Below are 19300 nucleotides of genomic sequence, written 5' to 3' on the forward strand. Positions count from 1 at the left end.
CTATAACTTTATTGGCTCATTTCCTTCTAAAATACAGAATAAGGAAACATGAATTACATTCTAAAATAAGATCCATCTGTGCAGTTTCGTTTCCTGTTAGGGAGCATCAGCTTTTCAACCGATTCAAATCAAAAGTCTAATGCTAAATTGCTATTCACATTTTTCACTTTGCGGGGATTGCTGGCGCGCATTAGGATGATTGAACATTCCTTGAAATAAACTTGACAAAACTGGAAATCAGATACAATTGCTAGTTTCAAAAAGGCCCGTAATCAATTTGAAGCAAACAAGCAGCATGAATTAAAATCACTTTTTGATAGGTGATTCAAAATAGCTGTAATGCGCACGATACATGCCGTTGACTTGGACATGTGAATCTCTATGCTATAACGGCCTCAAGTGAGTACCAGGACGGATTGGCAGCTTAACTTTTTCTTCCACCTAAATAATCAGCTGCCTTTTCCTGGAGAAAGAAAAGAACCGTTAATAAGTTACACAACCAGTCAAGTGACTCTTCAAAATAATATTTAAGCCCATAAAACTCAACGAACTTATATACAAAGTTCTTGTGAAATGACCAGATCATTGCAAACACTAACTAGGAGAAGGAATTTAATTAAGGAAAAATCATAAGAAAAATGATAGATGGAAAGAGGATCGATGCATCCAAACCCCTTTTCTGGATAAAAACAAAATGCCAAGTATACAGAAACCACCCAGCCCATGGTAGTTGCATCATGACATAATGGTCAATGCAACATCAGATGTACCTAAGAACCTGAATTGTTGCCAAATCTCTCCAAGATGAATAACTTTTACATTATTTGCCAGTTGCCACTGGGGAATAATGGCACACGAAGATTCTAACTGCTATAGCCAAGATATGTAAGTTAGAACTTTTCTTCCAGTTTCTAGCTTTGTTGATTCCATAGAAAAGGTTCAAAGCCCAAATTTTGAAAACTCCACTACTCCAAGTATCACGCAGCAAATTCAATATTTGACCTCCTTTCTCTGCTTTATGTACTCATCCACCTGATAATAAGTCAGGGTTCACTAGTCTAAGAAAACAAATGCACAACTTAAAAAAGTAGGGATAAGTGTATTGAAAGTCCCAAAACTTGTCATGAAAGTATAATTGAGTCCTAAAACTTTCAAAAAGTGCAATCAAGTCCTAAAACTTGTCATAAAAGTGCAATTGAGTCCTAAATATTTCAAAAAGTGCAATCAAGTCCTAAAACTTTTCAAGTTGGAGCAATCAAGTCATTCCAATAACTCCGTCCAACTTAACAAACGGAAAATGTTAACGAGTTTCAGGACTTAATTGCACCAACTTGACAAGTTTTAGGACTTGATTGCACCAACTTGATAAGTTTCAAAATTTAATTGCACTTTTGTGACAAGTTTTGAGACTTGATTACACTTATTGAAAGTTTTAAGACTCAATTGTACTTTCGTGACAAGTTTTAGGACTTTCCAATGCACTTATTTTTAACAAGTAAAACAATTACCACTAGCCATGGGGTACACTTAAAGTGAAACTGACATGAAGCAATTAAGGATGTAAATAAACTACAATGGCAAGTTATTTTGTCCCTGGAAATATTTATCACTTGAAATTATTGCAGGTTACGAAAATGTCCAATCCAATTTCTAATTTATTAGGTGAGATGTGTTAAACAAGTGATGTGAGATACCTTAAACATAATGTTTACAAGGCCCATATAAACCTTGTAGACAAGTAATGTGAGATATTTCAACACCCAATCTCACATGGAAAAGCGTACTAAGAACACCAAGTGGAATTGACGACCTAGGGGACATGCAAAATAAAATTGGGGCAAAACTTAGACTCTAATGACATGTTAGAACGTCTAATTTAAAAGCTTAAATTATAAATGGAGGGACATCATAAACCACATAGACAAGCAATGTGGAATAATTTAATAGAGGCAATACAGCCTTGAAATATCTATTAGAACTATGATGTTTTTTGGCTTTAAAAGAAATAGACAGTTCCATTTTCTCGAGTTTAGAGAAGTATATGATTAATTCTTATACTGCAGAACACGCATAATACAGTATTTCATAACAATTCATTGAGCAATACCAGTATTCCATAGCAAATATAACAAAACCGTACCCCCTGGTTGAAGCAAGTACAGTAGTTTTATTTCTCTTTGTTGGCATACACACAACACTCACCATACTGACATTGTTTAAATATGAGTAGGCTAAGAGAATGTGCCAAAATTACAATTTCATTCACATCAGATTGCTTCAAAACAGAAATGTTTTATGTAAGAAACCCCACTTCAGAAGCTAATCTGGGTAGGATTCCAAGAGTAAGCTCTGATTCTTACCTGTTACATACGTCGGCCTTCTTTAGATGTATAGATTTAAAGCTGTAAGTAGTATAAGATAATGTAAAAAAAGAAATTGTCGACTGAAGAGCAATCAATGTGCTTGCCTATGGGCTGACATGGAAGATGATCCGTTATATCGCTTAGAAAAAAAAGAGATCAAAAGCCTTCGGCACGAGATAGCTTTGATTCTTTTTCAAAAAAGAAAAAAAGGATAGGGGAGGGTGTTACTTGGACTTCTGCAGCGATTTGGCATTAAAAGATAACCGAGGGAGGGTGAGGGTGGTATTCAGCTGCAGAGAACTACGTAGACAACAGAATGTCGAATATAAACGGCACTCCACTCAACACTAGCAAGACATCAAGTGTTGTAAATGGGACTAAGCACTGAAAAATTGTTTTGTGCTTTCCATGCGCGTAGAGTTAAATCTATCAGTCTTACATGCTAATGCTAATTGGTTTACTATAAAAAAAAAAAGCTTCTGCCAATAATGAATTGAATGTATCACTAGAGCCACACCACAGCCTTAGATTAAATAAAACACTGTAAGTCGTTTATTAAGCCTGTCCATGATCATAAAAAACTCAATTCTTTATGTCAGTGGAGATTACCATGGTACTTGAGCAGTAATGGTTACCCTACAGTACTCATCCACTTTCTACATTACCACCCATTGCACTTCTCTCTTTCTTTGGACCGTGCCCCCATGTATTTCTCAAGTACCATGTATTGCTCAATATAGTTTTTAGCTGTCTTTTCCATGTATTTGACTATTGGGCTACATGAAATTATCCTTCAGCCTTGAAAGATGTTTTGCCATTTGAAAAAGTAACATAAAAGGGTCTCCAATTGGATAAGTGCTAACTAGAATCTTGCACACAACAAAACAACTTCAACAGAATAAGTGCATGTTTCAAAGCCAATAAAGTTGAGCACAATACCCAATAAGTGGTGCAATTTCACAGCCATTTGATTAGCGGATCTTCTTTCTGCACTACTAGAAAACTCCATTTTAACAACTTCATGAGTAGCAGACATGACTTCTTCCTTTGCTTTCATAGAGAGAATGAAGTAATTGGGCCCATGGATGGTGCTCAAGTCCACTACCTGAAGTAAGAAAACAAAACAGAGTTTATGTAGTTCACATATCAACCGAGAAATTATTATTTCTAAGGTGGACAAAACTTAATATGAGAAACTGACAAGATCTATGGAATGAACATTTAAGGAGGGCATAATTCATTCAGAAAAATCATGTAAAGGAAAGGGAAATAGAAAGAGCTTAAGGGTACTAACATTGACTTCCCAGATTTGATTTACCAAAAAAAATCTTAATATTTAAAAGGCAAAACTCATAGGCAAGGCCCATGATAAGTGCATCAATTGAGCACCTCTTTTTCTACGATACATCAGGATGAATCAACAACGCACCGCCATCTAGCAACTTCCTTACAAGACAGCTTCATTCTATAAAACTAAAGTGACTTACCTGCTGCAACCATGGAACCATGTAACCCAAAGACCTTTGCTCCATGAAGAATGAAGCCAGAGTACAAAGAAGGTCACTAGCAGTTTTCTGCGATAAACTATCCAGAACAGGACCAGTTGCGTTGACAAGCTCATTCAGAACATGCTCATCACCTAATATTAGAGCTTCAGCATATGCAGATTCGAGGTCACCTACACGGAGAAAATCCCTGATATGCTTACACACACTATTCTTAGTGGGACCAATTTGTCTAGCATTTGCACCTGTATCTCCTTTTCTCCGAACATTAACAATGCTTTGTGCTCCCTGCTCTGAGAATTTATGACAATCCTTACCCAAATGACTCCTGGACAACCTCGTACTGGAAGCCATCCACATATCCGCATCTTGCTTTAAATTTGCTGATTCGCTCCGGTTCCTATCAAGTGGGTTGTTATCACCAAATTCGCTCTTCTTCCGAGACATAATTGAAGGTTGTCTTTGCTGCATATCCACTGATGGCCGGGGGGTACATATAGAGAGTCTTGGGGAATCAATACTTTCATCTTTTCTCAAACATTTGGAGCCTCCCATAAAAGCATATCCATCGTCATGAATAAAGTCCTGGGAAATTCTACCGACAGCAAGCTCTAAAGCAATCACTTTTGACTTTATGAGAGACAAGCTTTCACTCGTGCTGGTGGTGAACACCTGAATTTTATTTTCACATGAGCAAGAATATAGGAGGTCTTTTACTTCTTTTGGGCTTCAATACATGCACAAGCATGCTGACACCAATGATAATCAGTGCATTCAACCAACGAAAAAGCAATATTCAAGAAGAAAATTGAACTTCTAAATAGGTTATGACAAAGCGTGACAATTTTAGACTAAGTGGCTAACTAGCAAGGTGGCACATCATGGCAAGTAAATCAGGATAATCAGTTATTCGGAGCATGGTTTCTTATCTAAAAGAGGAGAAAATAAGTTAAACTGGTGGTTAGCCTATGATATATAGATGATGTTCACTGCATGTACACACACCATGGTAGACACACATTATAGTTGTTAAAACCTCAAAATATTATTGATATTGTTACCTGCAACAGGTCCAACAAATTTGACTGTTTTTTCTCTATCGCTGAAAGCTGTTGGCGAATGGAAATCATTTCATTTGCTGCTTTCTGACAACATCCAAACATGGCTGGATAGCTGGATTCTGTCACAGTAGAATCAAGACTTCTGCGATCCTGCAGTGTATATGGATACATGGGTCCTTCGCTGCTAACTTCTTCAGTGACACGCCGGTGACTGGTTCCACGGAAATCATGAGAACTCTCATCAATACAGCCTTTAGAAACAGTCATGAGCTTGGTCTTGAAACTACCAGCACCAAGATTGGAAACAGAAGAGCACTCTTGTTGGTCATCTACCATACCATAATCATAAACATCATCTTGCATGCTTGTGATGTCAGCACTCATTCTCTCTGCTCCATTAGTAACAAAACTACCATCAGGTTCTTGTTCCTCACAATGTTCGACAGACATCTTTGTGTTTCTAGGAACCGCAATTTCTACATTCCAGTCCTCTGGTTTTGGATGTTCTTGCTTCTCTATGAAATTTTGACATGCTTTTCTAGCACTCAACCCGATCCTCTTCTTCACTGAATCTCGACCCACATTTTTTGATATGGCCGCCCGCCCGGATTCACTTGCACTAGTCAAATCACTGAAGTCGCCGCCATAATTGTTTTCTGAAGTAAATGCATGATTAGACCAATGAAAGAAGTGAACACAAAAAGGGAATATGAAAACATCTTAGATAGAACACTACTTAAAAGTTGTTTCTCCTCACATGACCAAAGGTTAAGTTTTCAAATTAACAGATGTCAAAAGTAAAAGCTATGAGATGTTATCCTGCTTGTGTCTACAGCCAACAGAACTTTTTATATAGGTAAACATGTAAGCCCAAGCTAAGACATCCAAACCCTCCATGAAAAACATTTGAACGTTCCAACCAACCTAAAATGCATGGTAACTCCATTTGTACAGCAAGGACCAGCATCTCGAATTGATAGGTACATTGTATGTAATACTATCCGTGGCTTTCAGGAAAACCATTCAGACTGTCATGCACGTAACTAGACATAAAAGATCCACTCGCTTAAAACAAAAAGTTGAAAGCCGAAGTAACTCTCAATATTATCTTACAAGAAACTGCTACATTAAATATAAAAACATTCCGTATAGATAAAATATCTGTTAAAATTTCTATGATCTTCATTGCAATCTTGGACCTCCACATAACACGGTTGTCATTCTTTTGTATCGAGTCCAAGCAAACCATTCTCTTGTCTTGAGTTTGCATTAGAAGGCCAAAAGAATTATGTTCAAAGAGATGCAAAGCAAGAACAAGTGGCAAAAGATAAATGGACTTTTGGAAAGAAAACGTCAAAATTAAAAAATCTTATGAAAAAATCCCAATTTCTGGTGCCTTTGATGCAGAGACATAGGAAGCAGTTGAAAGGACGCAGGATATAACTGTGCATGTTTAACTTCAGCATCTTTAGTTATCCTCTCACTCTCCCTTCTTGAATATTGACACAGAAAAATGTTAAGGCTAGTCAAAAATGAAGTTCGGCAAAAATGTAACTTGAAGTGATAGGCATCGGCATGGTCTTGCTCGTGCATTTTCCAAAATTGAAAGTGCAGGAAAACAGAAGAAGTTCAATACGACAATGCTGACCAGGTATGGTTGTCCAAACATAAGTAAATAGTAAAGCGTGTGGCTACCTTACCTTTCAGGGCAGCTTAAGAAAAAATTGGGAGACAAAAGGGGATACACATCTATCTAGTGTACATTATCTCCATGGCATGACATAAAACCCAGGCTACTTGTGAACCTAAGTGAAACCAACTAAGAAGACAAATCAAAACTTGATTAGTAAGGACAAAGAAACAATTGAACCTCGAAATCCACTATCATCGAGGCTATATGCATGTCCTAGAATGATGGTGCAATCTCTTGCAGATAATTTGTAAAAGAACAATCAATTCATTTCTTTTGAGTTACATATGTACCCGCATACGCCTTAACAAAGAAACAACATTAGTTGAATAAGAAACATAAGCAGAACAGTGCAAAGTCTGACAACACAGTTCACATCAGTTCATACTTTCTCGTTTCTAGAGGTAGAGCAAACCTATGGATATTTAATCACATGAGTATATAGCCAACATCTATCCACAAAATTATTAGTACCGAAAAGCGAAAGAAGAATAGTCTGAACCTTTGACAGAAGATCCACACTCTGATGGCTCAGGATGATCCTGACCAGGAACATTCCTCCAGCAATGTAATGCTTGCAAAACTGTGTCCCTTACTGGCTTAACCTAATTAAAATAATAACTACTCAGATATGATCAGGATATACTTGTTAAAGGAACAGAAGAAGAGTTATCTAAATGAAAAACCTTATCAAAACGACATGCTTCGAGGGACCGTACACAGGACACCTTAAAAGTTCCCAAGAAACCTCCACCACTCGAAGCTATTTCTGCTAATGCTAAGGAAGCAGCTTTACGAGTAGCCCAATCACCGCTTTTTAATGCTTCTTGAATACTAGTTAGTGCAGCAGACAAACCATTCACTGTTGCAGCACCACCTGCCTGGAAGAGAGATAGCTTCTCTCAAGAGACTTCCTTTGCATACAATAAAAATGCGTAAACAAAAAGTAGATTTAACCTATCTATAGAATGTTATTTAAGCCAACTCTAGGTCACACGGAAATGCACAGGTATCATCTCCCTCTGTCAGTTGCACTCAGAAACAAACAATTCGTCCACAAGTTGTGCAGTGTAGGAGTGTAGGATGAAGGAAATGCTGGTCTTTCCCCCTTCTGTAAATATCGATGTGCTAATGAGAAAGAATAGCATATGTCAAAAGAACAATCCCCAAAAAACAGCAGAATACAAGAAAGAAGCACAGAAAATTCAAATATCATGTACTAAGACCTGACTAAGGCAATTTACTCCAAGAACGTCCCAAACTGACAGGCTTTCCTCTTCATAGCTAGCCATATGACATTCAAAAGCAAATAGAGCCACACGAACACACACTAATGCACACCCTTTTTTTTGGGGGGTCAGAAGGCGTGTGCAATTGTAACCTTTATGGTGATTGAATCTTTTGTCTAACACAATTAACTGCATGATGCGAGATCCCGGAAAACCTCAAAATCATACCATTAAGAAAACGTGGCAAGTTTCACCTTGTCAAAATAATAAGTAAAAATTACCTGAATGATACTTCTATTTAGCTCAATGACTGCCGCTTTGGCCATGAAATGTGGGTTCTTGAGTAACTTTGTTGTTCGAGTCAAGATGCGCTGTAGAATTGATACCGGAGGGTCACTGGTACTGTCAATGATCCTTGCTAAACACAATGCCGAACCCGACTGCACCTGCTTATTCTGTTCGCCCAAGGATTCAAAAAGCGGCCGCACCAATGTGACAAAAATCTGACCTCTCTCGCCTGGGTGGTTAGTTAATGATGAAGCCAAAACGCCCATCGTCTGCACACAAGCATCCCTCACGCCCGAATCTGGGTCCTTGAGCCGTTTAACAATGCTAGAGACCATCTTAACAAGATACGGCCCAATGAGACCCTCATGGGATTTTACCAACGTCCCCATCAACCGAATACATTCCCTTCTAACGGCACATTTCTGTTCAGAATCAGTGTCCAGTATGCAAGACAGGAATGGGGCTATAGTGTCCGAATTCAAGCACTCAGCTGCCTTTTCCAACTCATCGACTCCAATTTGCTGCGTATCTCTATCCGCGAGCTTGTTCAGGGCAAGAACCACCTTCTGCTTCAGCTCAAAGATAATCTGTTGAGCAGTCGCCCTACCAGACCCTCTCCCTCTTGTCGACGCCTGGTTCTTCATCCTAACAAGCAACTGAGAGTAAGCAACTACTCTGCAGAAGTTAGAATCACGCCTTACTTACACGGTCGATTGGCTAGGAGCGATTTGCACAGCATTCCGACAGGGACTCGGCGCACTTAATGGTACCGCTAACGATTGCTGTGAAGACACCATATCGATCCTATCATGCAAAAAGAAACTGGAAAGGAGTCAGTTGAAGAATAACGAACTAACCGCTATATCTCAAAGCTGTCCGCTGACCATATCGGGAGAAGTGCGAGCTTTCAAGTAAACCAACTCCAGCAAAGTCAAGGGGAAGCTCATCCTAATAATAATGATAATGATAACAATCCAGACGATGCAAATTATTATGAGGAGGGCATCTCCAACGGCAATTATTGCTTGTCTATCGGATGGGGTATACAAACAACTCAGGAACAGACAAACTTACATCACCAAAGGGGAAGCCCTATGGAAACGCAATCGAACTTATAAGGAGCTTTTCTTTTCCATGCAAATTGGGAGACCGGGACAAGAGAAACCCCCCCAAACCCCCAAAAGAAAGGAAAAAGGGCAGAGAAAGAGCACCAAGAAATGGATCCAAAACGGGGAATGGAGCCGATTTCTCAAGAAGTGAGTGGTTTGTATATGCATGCGGGAAGAAGAAAAAGAAAAAGAGAAAGAGGAAGAAGAATCGAGACTGACGATCACATACCGACATTGTCATATGAAACAGCACCAGTTCAACGGCGAGCGAGCCGAGGAGGAAGAGGAAGAGGAAGAGGGAGTGGGAATGGAGTCGAGTCGAAAAGGAAGAAGAGCATTTCAATCATCACATTCAAAAATTTCACGAGAGAGAAGTTGCGAAAGAGGGGAAGGGGGAGGCCGAATCTCAAATGCGTACTTCGAGACAGCTTCCTTTCTCTCTTTGCCTTTTCTTTTTTTCTTTCTTTTTTTTTGTTTAAAGGGATTTGATTTTTGCTTCAAACTTCGCGCTCTCCCCCCCCCCCCCCCCCTTGGCGATTTGAACGACGGGAGCGGAGCGGAGCGGAGCATCTTCTTTTGTGGGCCGGACCTTGCCCCTGGGCCTTTTGGGCTCCCGCTCCCCTCTTGCTCCTGTTTGCTCTCTCCCTCGAGCTTTTTCTTTTTTATCTATGATTGATCGGTTCCCGGTCCGGTCCGGTCCTATCTCAGAACCGGTCGACTTCGAGTCGCTCTCTACACATCCATCGCCTTTCGAGGAAAAAGAGAGAATCGAATTGCTTGAGTAGTAAGTACAGGAAAAGACTAAAAAAACGCCGAAATCAGATTAAACTAATACAACGTGTTCACCTTTTTCCTTGGAGAGAAACCAATCAAACGGCCAAAGAAACGAACAAAGCAACCCGTCTCGATTATATTGCGGATATATCCCTGGGAAAACATGATGAGTCTACCAATCTTTAACAGCGATATTTGAAAATTAAAAGCTACACAGCAAATCTCTTAGAAACTGCAATTCACACGGACAATCGAATTTGGATGTACTTGATACTAATCAAAAGAAAGATTCACAGCTGCGATGATGAGGTAAACTCTTTGCGGAAAGAAACAAAGTGTTTCCTTCAATGTCGGCGAAGAGGGAAAGACCGGAGGCATGGGCATTGTGGGGTGAAAGGGAAAGGCCGAAAGAGGAGAGGAGGCCTGCGTGAGACATTTCAAAAAAATAATAATAAATAAATAAATAAATAAAATCAGTCTGGACAGTTCAGTTCCCCCGTTGGAATCGGGAATTGGATTGCTCGAATACTGGATCCACTTTTAAGGACCGGGAATCAGATCGGCACTCCCAATAACCAAACTGTACCGGCCGGTTCGATCAGTTCTTGTTGCTCACCCCTAGCTTTATCCATCGACCTCTCCTCTCTGTATGTGTGTGTGTGTCTTATCTTGTACATGTTTACCATTTGTTTTGTTAGTTTATCAATATTTTGAAAAAAAAGTTTAACACTCTCATATTAAAAATTACCCGAATTGCCGTTGATTTGTGAGAGTCCACAGTTCGACTAAGTTTCCCCCTCGTGTTAGATTTATTGACATTCTCAGCTAATGACCAATAATCTCATTAGTGGCAAAGGCATAATTCCCTATGATCGAGTACAATACGAACCAACTTCTTTGGAATTTCACAAATGTTGCTTCCGTATAGCACATACTCATGCCATTGCAAAGTTACCAACTCGATGAAATAAGTTTCTATTTCCTATTCTAAACAATTATAATTGCTATCAAAATATTACCTTCGATTAATTTCTCTCTCCCCGGTTTTCATAACAAGAAAGGATAATAGAACATACGACTAGGTGAATGTCCGCGAACTCATTGAATATCACACGAGGGTACCATCTTTTGCTTGTTAGTATATTTCATAATCATTAAGCAATACATATATCAAATCATAGATAACTATGTAGAATCTTAAATGGGAACACATAATGACATCCCGCAGTTGGTAGGTTTCACGATAAGAGCAAGCATCGGTCCCACTTCGATCCACGAACCTGCTTGTACCGATCGGTTCAAGGCCAATTCTCATGTGAACCGCATAGGCGCATGGGTGAGAACCCCAAAAACCAGTGAAAGCCGAGGTCAACCTCTAGACCGCCGATCTTCTTAAGCTCATAACGAGTGCTAACACGTAGGCCTCTTACGAAAGATTGTACGGAAAGCTAATCGAAGCAGTACTTGGGACAAAAGTTTCAATTTGTAATTTTTTTGTGAGATAAAAATCAATTAGAAGTAAATGTATAATTTGGGTACTAGTTTGGGAATATTAACCCTATCACTAAAGAAATAGCTAGAATTTTCAGCAAAAGGAGATTCAACCCTGGATGGCTCAAAGAGCCTTGAAGAGCTTCAACCATTTTGCTAAGGGGAGCTAATGCTCCAATTATGCCAAAACGAAATTCAATATTATCTTAAAAATGAGAGAAAGACTTGCTACCCAACCACTGGATCTACCCGGAAGCAGCCGATTTAGTTCCAAATGTCCTGGTTTAATTCCCTATTCAGAACCAACCATTTTCGAGCAGGTTCCAAGTTTCAATTGGCAATCGACTCACCCTGAAACCGAGAACCCCTACTTCACTAATACACTGTGCCGAGATTTAAGGGTAATCAGAATGTAGTTCCCAAAACTTGGGCCAATCTCGTATATACACATTCAATTTGTACTTTCAATATGCATCACAAGAAAATAAAAAACACTAGAGGAAAAAGACAGCACTTTCGTGCTTGTCGTAACTTCAAATGGTACTCATTGGAGTAAAACAAGGTGTCCCTCAAAATTTCCTTTATTGAAATAGTATAAGGTTCCGACCAAAAAAAAAAAAGTATAAGGTACCCCGAACCAACACAGTAACTTCAATGCTATCTTTTCTACATCAGTCAATGCATGAAATTTTAATCGGAATGATTCGGCTATTTCTTTCTAGCTAAATATGGGAGTTCTATCCACCCATTAAAATGGAGCAGACAAGTAAATCAAGAAGGAATGCATGAAGAAGGTACAGCACTATTGGGCTTCATCCATGGGATCGTTATGATTACAAGAATGGGATTTTAAGTTCTCGTCATCACACCTTGCTTCATCCGAGTCACTTGATTCAGACACAGAATCTTCGAGAGCCTCGAGAAAAGAAAGAACGGTATACTTGTCTGCAAGAAGAGAGGACACATTATCTAGTGCCTGTACAACTGAAAGGCGAGGCAGATATCAAATCAAGTCACTACTAAATTTCATGCAAATCCATTAGTAACAAATTCACGTGTCCTTCATATGGGCAAAAGTTTTTGCCTTAGCACTCCTTCAAAAGTCTGATCAACAGACAAATAAATAGAAAGAACGAAACTGCTCCAATACATATAGATCAGACCTGGAGTATCAGAATGACCCATATCTAATCATGCACGTAAAAGTAGAGGAGGATATGGCTTTCAAAACTTGATATGACCGTCTCTTATACTGTAATGAGTCATGTTAACAAGTGCCAGCACGGCACCAGTCAACTAAAAGTGGAAATAACATTTTCCAAAACACTTTGAAAATGGAAGAATTACAGATTTTATAAAAAGTCAAAGCACATTTAAGAAGGCTTTACAAATTGCCTCATTAAGGCACTCTTTAACAGTTTCGTAATGTAGTTTTCACGCAGATATTGGCGTCCATAAGTAGAAAATTCACTTCCTCTTAACACGGCAAAAACATTTTGCCTAACTATTCTACCGTCATATATCCCTCAAAACTCGAAGAACCCAAACAAATTCTAGATGAGTTGCGCTGAAAACGTGAAATGAAACAACCAGCACTTTGTGTTAACTTCAACATGGAGTTAGACCAAATGTTTCACTGCAGGAGTACTTACATTTGGTTGAGTCAATCCCAAACTGAGCCAGATCTATCTGTCCCGTACGAAGCACCTGTAATCAAGAAACCAAGAATCAACTACATTTGGATAATCTCTGGGAAAGCATCTGAACTGAGGAAAAAATAATCCAAATTCTCACATGAGAAAAGGAATCCACTTGTTGGCGAAAAGGAGGACTCTGAAGCAGCTCCAAAATTTCCTCAGCAGACCACTGCCCCTGCAAACTCATGACAGTTCAAGAAGTGTCTAAACAGAATAAGAGAGTAAGGACACAAAATGTAAGGATCACGAGTACCTCAGGTAAGTATGAAGCTAAGCGCTGTTCCACAGGCAATGTGCTTATCAATGGCATGATCAAGTCTGGCTTCAAAATGTCCCCAAGCCCGAACCCTATCATGATAAAGCAAGAAATATCAAAGGTTTTAAATTATCAAGACAAGACGATATAAAGATTTGTGTCAGGCCTTTGTATGCTGTTGCACAAATGAACACACTCAAAATTCTGGACAAGGTACAGACATAGACAGTCTGGCAGAGCAAACAACATAAAGCTGTCAAAGGGCAGAACTCATTGACTGATCCACTAGTTACAAGACAAAGTGGATAAGAACCATAAGTTAAGTCGCCAGACTGCTTTCCTCCACCTTAACTTTTTGATACAATATCAAAAAAGAAGAGGCTTGACTTAAGAAAAATATAGGATTAACTTTTGCAAAGATTAGCTTATTGTTCACTCTCTTTCCACAAAGAAACACAGCTAACACAATTTAAAAACATTAAATATTAGCGTAAACTTCTGAAATGCTGGATACAATGGCCGAAAACAAAAACTAACATATCAAAAACTATAGCTGACTTTCTACTCTCAAGGACCATTAGAGCTGTTGGCACAAAGAAGTACTTTCACTGACAAGTCATAAAAAGGAAAAACAGTCACCTCCATCTGCATCTCCAGCATCATTATCTGCAGATTATGAATGTATGTAAGAGCTCATAGCAACAAAAAGAATACGGAGAACAAAAACAACAGTAAAACTTGTTTAAGGACAGATCCTATACCTCCAGGTTCGATGCTACTGAGAATTCTTCTTAAGTCTTCCAATTTTACTGGTCCAGCAGAGGAGCTAACATCACTAATTGCTTCAGCAGCTAAACCGGGACTGACCAAGTTTCCAGCTCTGTATCAGATAAATGTAAGCCACATAAACCAATCAGAAACAAAAATCCAACAAGAGAAGCTTGATCAGCCTTACCGAACTCCTTTTAGTATAGCAGGAAGATACAAAGCACGGACAGCTTACCTTGATGAGATGTCATCTTCAACCATATCGTCCGAGTCTTGAAGAGGAACAGATACCTCGAGCTCATCTTCAGCAGGGAGCTCTATTATACAATAAAGGCAGTTAATTTACTTTCTTAATAATCACTGAGCATTCTATACGAATCGGACAAATTGATTTCTTCTGAAAAAAATTGATCAAATGGTCTAACAATTTGAGAAATGTGTAGTACTTGCATAAAAAGCAAACAAATCCAAGCAGTTAGGGATTGCATGCCGAAATTACTCCAACCGCAGGATGTAAATACTACATATATACTTTGCACATATACACTTTGCATGAGAACATAGTTACCCGAACATGTCTAAGATAAGGAGTTAGGTGGAGAGAAATGCGACATTAAGCAAACCAAGGGCCCGACTATATGGCATGATTTTAACATCTAAAATGCAACCACATGACTTTGACAATGCTCTTAGGATAGCGGCTATAAGATGATGTCTATAATAAGTATATCAAGGATTCAGAACATATTCATACCATTTTATAGCTGGCTACACACATTTAGAACCTAAAAACAATTAAAGATGGAAAGAAGAGAGGAAGGAGGAGAAGGGGATGTTGGTTTGAATGAAAACCAAGGCTACAGCGTACAGAAACGAGATAAAATGCGAAGGACTTCTCTGACCATGGTTACAGCCACTGTCCAGTTCCATCAATTGATCATAGATGTACCCCATTACTTACAGTGGTCACCAGAACTATGTGATTAATCACTAAATATAGATACCTATTCTGAATCATACTCTGGGATATGAAATTAAGGACAAATTAACCTATAAAGAGTAACTAACTAAGAGCCGTGAAGCCCACAGTTAACCATGGCCTTACATTAATAAGTATTGCCAACTCAACCGGCCCATTAAATTTCATTTCGAAATGCAGAGAAATCTCTATTTCAAGGGAAATGAACAATTCAATATCCAGATAAAGACCAATCCCCAGTGTAGTGAAAGGCAAAAGGTGCAGTTCAGGTGCCAGGCACAAAACGCCTCAGGCCGGAAGTGCAAAAGAAGTGCTCGCCTGAGTGAAGCAAGGCGCATTAATTAAAAGATATAAGTAATAACAGTCTTTAACAAAGATGAACATTTGAACTATATCAAATTGCTTTACAGTTCCCTCATAAACTTTCATTATCCCTCCTAATCCTTTCAATCCTTCTACTTCCCTCTTTCTCCTTCCGTCCAAACAAGATTGTCTTTTCAGAATCCTTCCTCTTCCCTCCTAATCCCTCCTACCAAATTTGGGTCTGTTTGCCTGAACTTAAAAAAAAGTTTTTCCCTACTTTTTACTGTCTCTTAAAAACTAGCATAGAGACCCATGCAATGCTCAAGAATTATATCTTTTTTCTTCCTTTCTAATAGATTATTTGAAAATTTTCAAGAAATAACAATCCCATTTTCACACATTAAAATATGTGCATACATTGAAAATCCAAGCTCTATCACGTCAAATAAATTCAGAGTGTGAGAGCAGCAAAATCTGAAAGAATAAAAAAAGTTAAAGCATAGATAGAAGTCACTCCAAATAAGACCGACCCTTAGATATGGCCACCATTAGACCAAACCCTTGTTCCTTTTCTTTCTATCTCCAACTGCAATAACACCTAATTACACACAGTCTGACAATGCACCAACTCACATATTTTTAAGTTACAAAATGTCAATTCTAATATGCGTAGCACTATATTATGGATGTTGTCATCCATGGGCTGAGACAATTGTTTCACTGAGATGAAATTGTGGAAGGTTTACAATCAGAAAGTCGAGAACTGTTAATATAAGACCAAGGGCTTGCCCATCCGACCACATTTAGAGAGGTCCAAATGTACCCACATATATATTGTCCTTGATGCTAGCAATAACTGTAAAATAAAGCTAGATAGATACTAGTATAGAAAATCTGGACTAGCAAAGCACATACCAATTGGTTGGTTGATGAAAAAGTTGACAGAGTTACATAATTGTGCATCACCTTCAGCATTAGGCTCCTGAAAGCAAAAACAACCCATGATAATCTAAAGACGTCGTGAATTTTCATGATCGGATTATTTGAGAAGGAAAAAAATGAGATTAAGGAACCTGCATCCAAAAGAAGAACTTCCTGTCATCACTATTGAACTTCAAGATGTAAACCCTCCCCGAAGCTTGATTTACCTAAGATGTCATGCCAGAAAGAGAATAAGATTACTGTATAACAAAATCATCAAACATTCTATATTACAAATGATATGAGAAAAGCACGCCTCCACACACAAGAATCCTGCATTGCAATGTCTGGGGAAGGTCAACTGCACCCATACAAACTGCCGCATTCTAAAGAAGCTGCCTCTTTTAAATAGTGGGAGCGACCTTAACCATTGCACAGAGGTGCAGCCTTCAACCAAATCACAAATTTTAAAAAGAGGGGGAAAGTGGGGAGGAGGGAGGCGGAGGAGGACGGGGAGGACAAAATACTTGAAAAAGGTTAAGAGAACTATAATACCTTCTCAAACACTGCTTCCTCTGGAAAGACAATCTGATCCTAAGAGATACTTTGTCAAGAAACTTCAAAAAAAGAATAGACAGACCATGGACGAGTAGCAACCATGTAATGACAATACTGAAAACTAAAGTGATGAAGACAAACCAAGGAAAAAAATGAATGAAAAGGAATCAGCACACCTGAAACTATGAGCTAATTATCACTTAATGACACGATTTCCTGGTTTGGTTGTTATAGGCATAAAGTCACACAGAACATGGGTGTAACCTTTAAAACTCTCATTCCAGATAAATTTCCATAGACAATATCCTCACAGCCAAAAGCATGTGCAAACTGAAATTACCATTCACAGATATTTCACCCAAGACGCACTAAGAGCTGACTCTTTGTTATTCTCCTCAACTGTCTAGTGCATTATGCCTGTTCTGCTGGTTTTACTGAACCCCTCCCCAAAACTTCAGAGTACTGCCAATAGCCTCTGAAATTTGTCGATACTGTGGAAACAGCATTATGAAAATCTAACCAATTCAATAAAGTCATAAATGAGATGATTTTTTCACAGACAGGACTGTCTCACTATACAATAAACGATTTAATTCTTCAGTTCACTTTTCCATTTACGTCCCTTTTCCTTGACTCAATAAATCGCTAAACTCAATAACATGACGCTGCCAAACATTACCATTAGCAATAAAAACTGCCAACTGTAGTAATAGTCTTTGCTAACTTCAAATTTTCACTTCCTCGGTCCTTCCTTACATGGTAGAGAAACATTGCTTACGCAAACCGTTACAATGAAACGGTTTTGCATAATAAGCACTTCAAATTTATTATTAATGACCAGGAATTCTTTCTAATCTTTCCAGCAGTGATGCAGATAGAGCATTCACTCTGGCAACAACAACATGATATTGGCACTTCCAACAAGATCTGGGATCTGGATATACCGAAAGAATGATACACTTGCTCAAGAAGAATGAACCAAATCTGCATAAAACGTTTCTTCATGATGTGTATTTTTCATGACAAAATGGCCAAAGTAATGCTATTCCACACTCCTTACTGCAGTCAGCAGCCATCAACATTTAAAAGTCTCTCCTCACCTTAATATTTCTCTACCCATCCCAGATCAGGAGAGAAAATTCCCTTGGCACTAAAATGAATACTGCGGAGCAAACAACGCACCGCCGACATGTTTGTCCAAAAGATCAAGAGGTGAGTAAAAACACCTCTGCCTACTAGTTTCTGAGATGATCTCGGTGTTCGAGGCCAGCAGGCAATGGATTCGTCACTATTAATATGCTTTAGGAAGTGGAAAGATCATAAGTAACCAACTCCAACATTGCCCAGCGTGCGGGTTCTGTGCAATCATGTGAACAGCATGCACGTAAGTATGAATCAATAACTTAGGCAGGTACCTTCTGAAAATCGACGAAAGCCACAAACGGAGAACTAGACAAGCACATTGAGATTAGAATTGCCATGACAAATGGAGCTAAACGGGTCACGAACACACAAGCTAAACGATGCAGCTGCATGAAGATATATGTGGGGGGCCATATGGGCATTCCAGGCGATTCGAATGCAACCATCAGACAAGGGGAACATAATCAAAACTGGATCAGACACAGGACATACCAAGTTCCTACAGACCCGCTAAACGATTTCTGCACGGCGGTGCATGAGAACACCGATTTAGGTATAGTTCACCACATGATAAATCAAAAAACAGGACAGGATACGTCTTCGAGGACGTTCTGAGCGCGATCAAGCCACTGAAAGTGCATCAGCCCCTCCTCACCCTGATACAAAACCCAAGAAAAGATCATGAAAAAGAAAAAAAGAAAAAAAAAAGCCAACTTGAACAACAACAACAACAAGCGAACGATCTGGTGGAAGAAAGAAAAAAAGGCGGTACACAGCAGAGAGTCTTTGTCTATACGTGCACACACATACCCTGGTTATGCGAACGAGGCCTTTGCGAGCATCGGGGACAACCGTCTTCCCCTCGAGAATCATCTTACCAGCGCGAAACTCCAGCATCCTGCTGCGTTACGTGAAAACAAGAGTTCGTCAGACAAAGTTCACGGCACAGACACCGCCCAAATCAACACTGATCAAGGCCAAACGGGAGAGCAAAAAGAACGAACTTTGATGGAGAGGAGAGGGATATCAGGGCCGAAAGGAATGCCGAGATTAGGGCTCAGATGGATTCGAGAGCGGATGTTCTTGTTTTCCCGGTGGTGGAGTGGAGCGAGATGGTAAAAGGGGCCTGCTGGGTTACCGTTTGCATCTTATATAGGAGTGTGGC

At 39.2% G+C, this 19300-nt stretch overlaps 2 protein-coding genes across 6 annotated transcripts; both read right to left on the reverse strand.

Annotated features, from left to right (window-relative positions):
• Positions 1–199: 199 nt before the first annotated feature.
• Positions 200–9297, reverse strand: LOC115677489 (TORTIFOLIA1-like protein 2). 4 transcript variants are annotated; one of them, XM_056320728.1, is made up of 8 exons: positions 9207–9297; positions 8130–8958; positions 7306–7500; positions 7122–7224; positions 4930–5585; positions 3851–4540; positions 3303–3468; positions 200–463 (listed from the first exon to the last, which is right to left on the reverse strand). In XM_056320728.1, exons 2-8 carry the CDS (start codon positions 8778–8780, stop codon positions 450–452), a joined length of 2475 nt encoding a protein of 824 aa, XP_056176703.1. In that variant the 5' UTR covers positions 8781–8958; positions 9207–9297; the 3' UTR covers positions 200–449. The 4 variants fall into 4 exon arrangements, with proteins under 4 accessions (XP_056176703.1, XP_056176702.1, XP_056176704.1 ...); XM_056320727.1 differs by having other exon boundaries at positions 9211–9264; XM_056320729.1 differs by lacking the exon at positions 9207–9297 and adding an exon at positions 8994–9068 and having other exon boundaries at positions 8130–8781.
• A 2768-nt stretch (positions 9298–12065) lies between these two features.
• Positions 12066–19300, reverse strand: LOC115677322 (26S proteasome regulatory subunit RPN13). 2 transcript variants are annotated; one of them, XM_030600462.2, is made up of 13 exons: positions 19140–19300; positions 18946–19033; positions 18732–18791; positions 16990–17028; positions 16587–16661; positions 16429–16495; positions 14467–14548; positions 14225–14343; positions 14103–14129; positions 13461–13555; positions 13305–13382; positions 13163–13217; positions 12066–12455 (listed from the first exon to the last, which is right to left on the reverse strand). In XM_030600462.2, the coding sequence occupies exons 2-13, from the start codon at positions 19030–19032 to the stop codon at positions 12313–12315; spliced, it is 927 nt and encodes a 308-aa protein (XP_030456322.2). In that variant the 5' UTR covers position 19033; positions 19140–19300; the 3' UTR covers positions 12066–12312. The 2 variants fall into 2 exon arrangements, with proteins under 2 accessions (XP_030456322.2, XP_030456323.2); XM_030600463.2 differs by having other exon boundaries at positions 18946–19036; positions 19140–19299.

Source organism: Syzygium oleosum, unplaced genomic scaffold (assembly GCF_021117445.2).
Source record: "Syzygium oleosum isolate NSW1041296 unplaced genomic scaffold, Sole_v2.1 Sole_v2.21, whole genome shotgun sequence".
NCBI classification, from domain to species: Eukaryota; Viridiplantae; Streptophyta; class Magnoliopsida; order Myrtales; family Myrtaceae; genus Syzygium; species Syzygium oleosum.

Excerpts from the sequence above, each read along its gene's own strand:
- LOC115677489 (XM_056320728.1), bottom strand. The coding sequence starts at position 8,780 with ATGAAGAACCAGGCGTCGACAAGAGGGAGAGGGTCTGGTAGGGCGACT. Across the intron at positions 5,586-7,121 it reads GTGTGGATCTTCTGTCAAAG|AAAACAATTATGGCGGCGAC; the intron begins GTTCAGACTATT and ends CATTTACTTCAG. Across the intron at positions 3,469-3,850 it reads TGGTTCCATGGTTGCAGCAG|GTAGTGGACTTGAGCACCAT; the intron begins GTAAGTCACTTT and ends TTCTTACTTCAG.
- LOC115677322 (XM_030600462.2), bottom strand. The coding sequence starts at position 19,032 with ATGCTGGAGTTTCGCGCTGGTAAGATGATTCTCGAGGGGAAGACGGTT. Across the intron at positions 16,496-16,586 it reads AGTTCTTCTTTTGGATGCAG|GAGCCTAATGCTGAAGGTGA; the intron begins GTTCCTTAATCT and ends TTTTGCTTTCAG. Across the intron at positions 12,456-13,162 it reads TGGGATTGACTCAACCAAAT|ACAAGTATACCGTTCTTTCT; the intron begins GTAAGTACTCCT and ends CTCTTCTTGCAG.